General features: G+C 35.7%; 1 protein-coding gene across 2 annotated transcripts; it reads right to left on the bottom strand.

Moving 5' to 3' along the window:
* Positions 1-2,849: 2,849 nt before the first annotated feature.
* LOC132547437 (uncharacterized) lies at positions 2,850-7,685 on the bottom strand. 2 transcript variants are annotated; one of them, XM_060211193.1, is made up of 3 exons: positions 7,609-7,685; positions 7,358-7,480; positions 2,850-3,422 (listed from the first exon to the last, which is right to left on the bottom strand). In XM_060211193.1, the coding sequence occupies exons 1-3, from the start codon at positions 7,633-7,635 to the stop codon at positions 3,222-3,224; spliced, it is 351 nt and encodes a 116-aa protein (XP_060067176.1). In that variant the 5' UTR covers positions 7,636-7,685; the 3' UTR covers positions 2,850-3,221. The 2 variants fall into 2 exon arrangements, with proteins under 2 accessions (XP_060067176.1, XP_060067175.1); XM_060211192.1 differs by lacking the exons at positions 7,358-7,480; positions 7,609-7,685 and adding an exon at positions 4,211-4,474.
* Between the last annotated feature and the right edge of the window lie 88 nt (positions 7,686-7,773).

The raw sequence follows: 7,773 nt of genomic DNA, 5'->3' as shown, positions 1-7,773 counted from the left end.
TATTATGTCGTCTGCTCGAATACAGGTGCACGTACGCGAAAAACCGCGCGACATACAAAATAATCTCCAATCATTAGAGAGTTCTCTTAGTTAACGCGCTCTGCATAGCACATTCTCAAAAAGTTTGATGAATACGAAGTTTGAGTACGTTCTCACTGGAACCAGAGACATATATAACACATATACGTCTCTGATTGGATTAACAAAAAATTTAGGTCACTTCTTCTGTTTTCAATGGCGATCACAAGAATGATATACGGTATTTTCTCAAGAACTATGTTATTCCGATCATTTTAAACGCCTAATTATTTCGTGAATTTGTACAGAATGTCGAATAAGCTGACACTGTTATTACAACACCCTCCCCTCTAACGCCACATAATATTTGGTCTGTACATACACAAGCCTTGGTGGATTTGTAGATATTACAATTATGTTAAACGTATGCTTAATGATAAGTCAACTTATTGTTAAGCAGCAGTACTATACCAGGATGTTTTCTGTTGGCATTTATAGCCCAATGTGTTGGTTACAGTTGCCTTCCATAGTCAGTTGTAAAGAACCAAACGATGTTACTAATACGCATTCAATGTTGTGAAATAGTAACTAGTTGAATTAGTGATCACTACATGTATGTGGTTATATATGTCTTATAAACGGTGAATGCAGGTAAAATGTCAGGACACGTGAAGGAGACTATATAAGAACTAAACACTAAATTCCTTATTTATATGTACGTCTCACGCGATGGTACCAAGACCTACATTCTCATCAAAGACACTGTATATCGTCAACACTGTGTTATGTTATCATCCCACAGATAACGAGAACAACTGAGCATGAAAACTCGCAAAGAGGCATCTACTGTACTCAATATACACACAACCTTGCATAGACCATTCAACAGTTACACCTGGATAAACGGAAGAGTTCCTTAATTTGAACGCCTGTCCCCAACACGCATTGGCTATAAAAGCCTGCTACACTAACGTCATGGATCAATGTAGAATTCGCAGGGTCAATATGAAACGGTCTGTATTCACGTTCGTACCATTCTTTTACTTCAATACTGTGTAAATATCCCTCGTTAAGAAAGTAAGGAATTAATGGCGTTTTTACAAGCTACCAATTTTTTTTTCAATTTTGCATCAGCGTACAGGCGAACACGGAATTGTACAGTTCAAAATCCTGAGGTGTACAGTTCAAGATACCCAGGAAGTAGAAAGGTATAGATCCTGAGGTGTACAGTTCAAGATACCAAAGAAGTAGAAAGGTACAGGTCCTGAGGTGTACAGTTCGAGATACTCAGATAGTAGAAAGGTATAGATCCTGAGGTATACAGTTCAAGATACTCAGGAAGTAGAAAGGTATAGATCCTGAGGTATACATTTCAAGATACCCAGATAGTAGAAAGGTACAGGTCCTGAGGTGTACAGTTCAATATACTCAGATAGTAGAAAGGTATAAATCCTGAGGTGTACAGTTCAAGATACCAAGGAAGTAGAAAGGTATAGATCCTGAGGTGTACAGTTCAAGATACCCAGGAAGTAGAAAGGTATAGATCCTGAGGTGTTCAGTTCAAGATACCCAGGAAGTAGAAAGGTATAGATCCTGAGGTGTTCAGTTCAAGATACCCAGATAGTAGAAAGGTATAGATCCTGAGGTGTTCGGTTCACGATACCCAGGAAGTAGAAAGGTATAGATCCTGAGGTGTTCAGTTCAAGATACCCAGATAGTAGAAAGGTATAGATCCTGAGGTGTTCGGTTCATGATACTCAGGAAGTAGAAAGGTATAGATCCTGAGGTGTTCAGTTCAAGATACTCAGGAAGTAGAAAGGTATAGATCCTGAGGTGTTCGGTTCATGATACTCAGGAAGTAGAAAGGTATAGATCCCGAGGTGTACAGTTCAAGATACCCAGATAATAGAAAGGTATAGATCCTGAGGTGTACAGTTCAAGATACCCAGATAATAGAAAGGTATAGATCCTGAGGTGTACAGTTCAAGATCCTCAGGAAGTAGAAAGGTATAGATCCTGAGGTGTACAGTTCAAGATACCCAGGAAGTAGAAAGATATAGATCCTGATGTATGCAGGCATAGATCAAGTCTACAGGTAAACATCATGTATATACAGATATAGGTTATGGGGAAGTGTACAGGCATAAATTCTAAGGTGTACAGGTATAGGTCTTAAAGGTGTACAGGTTCAGAGTATGAGGAAGTGTACAGGAATCATTCATGTGGGGGTACAGATATATATAATATAGCTCATTATGAGGTGTACCAATATTGATATTTGAGGTGTACCAATATTGATATTTAAGGTGTACAGATATAGATCATGATGAGGTGTACCAATATTGATATTTAAGGTGTACAGATATAGATCATGATGATGTGTACCAATGTTGATCTTTGAGGTGTACCAATATTGATATTTAAGGTGTACAGATATAGATCATGATGAGGTGTACCAATATTGATATTTAAGGTGTACAGATATAGATCATGATGAGGTGTGCCAATATTGATATTTGAGGTGTACCAATATTGATCTTTGAGGTGTACCAATATTGATATTTGAGGTGTACAGATATAGATCATGATAAGGTGTACAGGCTTAAATCTTTGAGATGAAGAGTTACAGGTCAGGAAGAATTGCTCAGGAAGAGACGAAGACATCTGTCAGTCCCCTTAAAGTGGCCATCAGATTTTAGATAACTGTACATCCGTATGTATTCATGAGAGGGCAAAATAGACATATTAAGATAATTATTTATTGAGTTCCCATTCCAATTTCAGTTGATGATTTCATAACATTCTAATAGAAACCAACACATTTCCCTGAGATTAGCTTTATTTCAATATACATATACAAAAAAGGGTAGTCTTTCACATCAAGAACATAAAGTGTACTGCAGATGTCTCAAAAAACAAAAATGTGTAATAAAAAGCAATATCTCTTTTCGAAAATATCAAAATGGCATTCTTAAACAAGCAGTAGGTATATGTTGTAAAGGAATTTAACCACGAACTATGTCCACAGTAGCCATAGACAAATTCAGACAAAGTCCTTTTTATTCTTTACTAATACCTAGAACACTAAGATGTTGCCAGGTTCTCCTCACACACAATCGATCAAGGTTAGCTCTTGTCTGATATTTCTTTTGTACTATCTGGCACAGCTGGTTGTCATTAAGTTTCCATACAGCCCATCACACTTAATCCTTCAGACTCTCCTCCAATGCAGACTGTTGAGCTTTGAGCTCTTCCATTCGCAGTCCAATAGTCCTAACAACGTTTTGTTTCTGTGTGTCATTTAGCTTACTGAGAAGCGAGTTGTACTCCTCTAGTGTGTCTTTCACAGCTTCTTGTGCTTCAGACATGTCATCCGAAAAGTAAACAGTGCCTTGGCTTTCTCGCTTAAAGAAGAAAAATGACACAATGACATCACAATTCCAAAAGATATGTGTGAATCAAGGAAAATCATCAACAACATGCTAGTTTTGAAACCTGGAAGTGTTTCACATTTATTCATTTTATAAATAAATTAGCTATGTTTTTTCTAACTGAAAATATTCTTATTTCTGTTGTTGCCAGTATCTATAGAAAAAGTTCTGACTTATTACTACACATCTAGATTTGTGAAATCCATTTTTTTCTTCTTATTTGATATCAATTTTACGTGTACACTATCTGTCACACATATAGCCATTGTAAACTGAAACGAAAAATATGTTATCAGAAGAGAACTTTGGGGTATGTTTCATCATCTGTCCTAAATCTATTCGGTCTGGCTGTATGTACTTTCAATAGATTAACATTATTTTACTTTGTTTGGTATAAAATTGTATTGGCTGGCGAGATGTAAATATTTGACTCGACTGAATAACGTCGTGGACATTCGGAACACCGGGTACCACTTAAACTATTTGTACTACTTTATTTTTATCGTGTCCTAAACCTGAGACGCATTTATAAAACAAACCGCGACGCTACAAAAGTAGGTCGGCAGATTGTGTAATTACACCACACGTTACGATAACACATCAGCTGATCAGCAGAACCGACATGCCCATCGTTATCGTGGAGGTTTCTTTCAATTGTCTTGGTAGCGTGTTGCCAGTAATGGATATTACACATTCCGCCTTAAATATTACAACACGTCAATTTTTGGTGACCAACCAAGCAAAATACATAAAATATTTACCGCGTCTTGCATAAGTTCTCGTGCCTCCGTAAATTTGTCTGTTAGTGCTTCCATCATTTTCTTAACCGTTTCGTCACTAACACTGCTGAGGTGTACACGTGTTAAATAAATAGGGCGATTAAACACATAATTATTTAAAGGTAAAGTACAACAGGAAGACTTCAAATCATCTACCAGCAGCTTGTGACAATTTAGAGAACGACATATAGGATTTGCGGATTTTAAAATGCTGAAAACTGTTCTTCTCCATAGTATTGCGGCCATTTTCGGCGAGTTCGTGTGGGAAAACATAATTCATTATGGGAGGATTCGATTCTAGTTTGCCAACGCACTGACGACTTGGATGCGCGCTTTCGACTGTCGTGATGCAATCAATTTGACTGGTAGGGCCAGAGTTGTTAGTTTAATGGAAGTAAAAACAGAGTAAATATTTTATCATTGTCAACAAAAGCATAGTTAAGATAAGACAGTATATTTTTATCTCACCACTACTTAAATTTTACCACTCTTAGTAAAGTTATGCAATATGATAAAAGACAGAAAGAAAGATACAGAAGAAGAAGAAGAGAAGAAGAAGAGAAGAAGAAGAAGAAAACCACAACAAGGGTAAATTGAGATTAATTCGATCACCTACTCACTTATTGTACTATCCATATAAATTATTCCATTTTCTTTGTAGAATGTAAAAAAATAATAACAGGTTTTTGCACAGTCCGAATTATTCTGACGCTCTAAAGACTCTTTATATATGTATATATTTATCTGGTACAGAAGCTCACTGCTTTTGTCTTCCCTCACTCTCACCGAAATACAGCTTATATTTCAAGACACTGGCCATTTATTCTTGATGAACGTCGTTCATTGACTCCAGACCTATACGATAAAAAGTCGATAAAACAGAACAATTCAGACTAGTTTTGCACTACTTCTCGCTATGACATCGCCATCAAGAATCAGTGCTTATTTCTGGGATTCACTCAAATCCATTAAATGGAGGATATATGCCGGCACAAATAATTCTTGCTTGAAATCATCCTAGCCTTTTCGTGTTTTAGTATCGCCTTGCTATCACAGTATGAGCTCTACTCTACAGGAAGCTTACGTACCGACCAAGTTTCCAATGTAAGGGGAACAACTTCAATTTTGTATGAATTTGACAGAATACTGGAATTCTTTACACTTTCATGCTTTGGCGAGCACACTGTTGTACACCGTAATCAAACTTACACTGATCATAAGTGTATAAGTTATTTCCTCCATGTTTTCGATGAGATAAACTGCTGTTTAGGCGAGATACTAATTCTTAATTACATTATGGTTTGTGTTTTCTCAAAGATCTATTAAATGTTTAAAAATGTCAATACTTCTATGGTTTTCTTTGAAACAGGGAAATATTCATTATATATGCAACGTAAAATAGCCATAATGAATTAACGGTTAAAAGTTTTAAATACTAGTAACTGTGTTTTAAAGGCATGCTATGACGCATTAGTCCAATTTAATATTAGAAAACATAATTGTAAAATTAATTGGGTTTACCACATTAAGCATGAACTATGTACTTCGGGTTTTAACTATGTTTGGAATAGCCAATATATACAAAATGAAGATCACTTTTTGTAAACGTATGGTCACGTGTCCATGATGTATTTATTCAAGAATTACGCAGTGCCTTTGATGTAACTTCCAAATGTTATTTATACAAGTACCTTGTTGACACCTTTTGTACCCAGTTATATCTGACAAAGTCCATTATTTTTAGGTTCAAAAAATCATTGAGTCAATTTCGCATGCAAGGTCACAATCTTTACATAGAATCTGGGCGCTATAATAACATCCCAAGACGGCAGAGAGTATGTACAGAGAGTATGTACAGAGAGTATGTACAGAGGGTATGTACAGAGAGTATGTACAGAGGGTATGTACAGAGAGTATGTACAGAGAGTATGTACAGAGGGTATGTACAGAGGGTATGTACACTGTGTAATAAAAAAGACGTCGAAGATGAAGTACATTCTGTACTACTCTGAATTTTGTCGATTTCTTGTCTTTTGTTGTATCTTAATCTCCGCAAGGGGAAAATAAAGAATGATGATGATGATGATGATGATGATGATGATGATGATGATGATGATGATGATGTAAAAGTGTTAAATCTTTAAACAGTCTGGGTAAATATTTGCTGTACGCTACTGCTAAAAGAAAATATCTTCTCTCTGAGTAAGCATTATATTGGAATCTCATATGAAAGGATTAATTAAGTTGTACGTATAAATGTATAATAACAGTTACTTGATATCTGTCAGTAACTCGTTCAATAGGACTTAAATGATATGTTACGGTGCTTTTTATATATTGTTTCTATGTTGTTGTCATGACGTCATATATACATGTGTACATGTAGTAACGTCATACTTACGGTATTTCATCACGTAACTGACCGGTACTATATTAGATATATATAATACATATGTGTGTCTGTTTGAATGGAATTGTCCTCCGCCATCTTGTACATTACATATATGAATTTTGATCGTTTAATTACGTATACAATGTACTTATACCTATATGCTGTATTGAATTGGATATAATAAATCTTGAATTTGAACTACAGGTAAATCTGAGGTAAATGATACATTCATACAGACATTGTATTTCTTCATTATATTCTGTAAAAATGTAACACATTTTTATTTCAAATTTCTGTTTTATTCATGGCATAATGTAAAACAGTTTGAAATTTTAAAAACAAACATATTTGGTATCACGGTATTTTGTAAAGATAAAAACACCGAACTAAAATGTAAAATAAAAAAACCAACTGTCTTTCACATGCATCACAATCTGCAGCACGAGCTTTAAAATACTCCTAAAAATGACACATTAGGAAGGAAGACTATTCACTCTAAATGAAACGGATGAGATGCAGTGTCATCATACTCGATAACACCTAGATGTGTCCATGAAGAAATCTTTCTCTAAACTGACTGAAGCGCAAATCAATATGGCTAAACTTCCTCTTTTAAGGACTGTGTTTCTCACTAGTTGCCAACTGGAGGATTTTAACCTCATTTGTTGCCTGCAAGGATTTCATCATTTTCACAATGTGATAAATATTTAATGCGCGTGATAAACTAAAAGGTTTACTTTGCTATGCCAGCCCTCAGCATGGTTAGTAGTACACGGTCCATTGTTGTCGAAGTGGCTCCAAAACTGAATATTCTGTCCATCTCCCCAGTTTTCCGTCACAAAATCTTTGTATTTCATTACCTGCATTAAAATAGGCAGTCATTAGAGTTCAAAAGAAGTAGAAATAATGAAACTCAAGACACTAGACAAGTACTAAACAAGTATCTATAAAAACAAAGAAGTTCTCATAAATAAGCTTATCTCAGCACCTCCATCTTCATTATCCTCCAGAGCATTTAACCAAACGTTCTCGACCTTGTTGTTGGACACTGAAGGTAGAACTGCAGCTATCCTTGTCACTGTCTCTTATCATCACAATATGTATAATGTGAAGCAAATCCATATGACTAGGTCTCCAAATACACTGTGTATAG

This window comes from Ylistrum balloti, unplaced genomic scaffold (assembly GCF_031769215.1).
Source record: "Ylistrum balloti isolate Yb309-2 unplaced genomic scaffold, AGI_CSIRO_Ybal_v1 Utg369954, whole genome shotgun sequence".
NCBI lineage: Eukaryota > Metazoa > Mollusca > Bivalvia > Pectinida > Pectinidae > Ylistrum > Ylistrum balloti.
The sequence above is the reverse complement of the archived record's forward strand: the minus strand, read 5'-3'. Positions and strand labels throughout refer to the sequence as shown.

What these genes read in the sequence shown, in the direction of transcription:
- LOC132547437 (XM_060211192.1), bottom strand. Translation starts at nt 4,474, where the DNA reads ATGGCCGCAATACTATGGAGAAGAACAGTTTTCAGCATTTTAAAATCC. An exon ending in GAGAACTTATGCAAGACGCG is followed by an intron (nt 3,423 to 4,210) that starts GTAAATATTTTA and finishes TTCTTCTTTAAG; the next exon opens with CGAGAAAGCCAAGGCACTGT.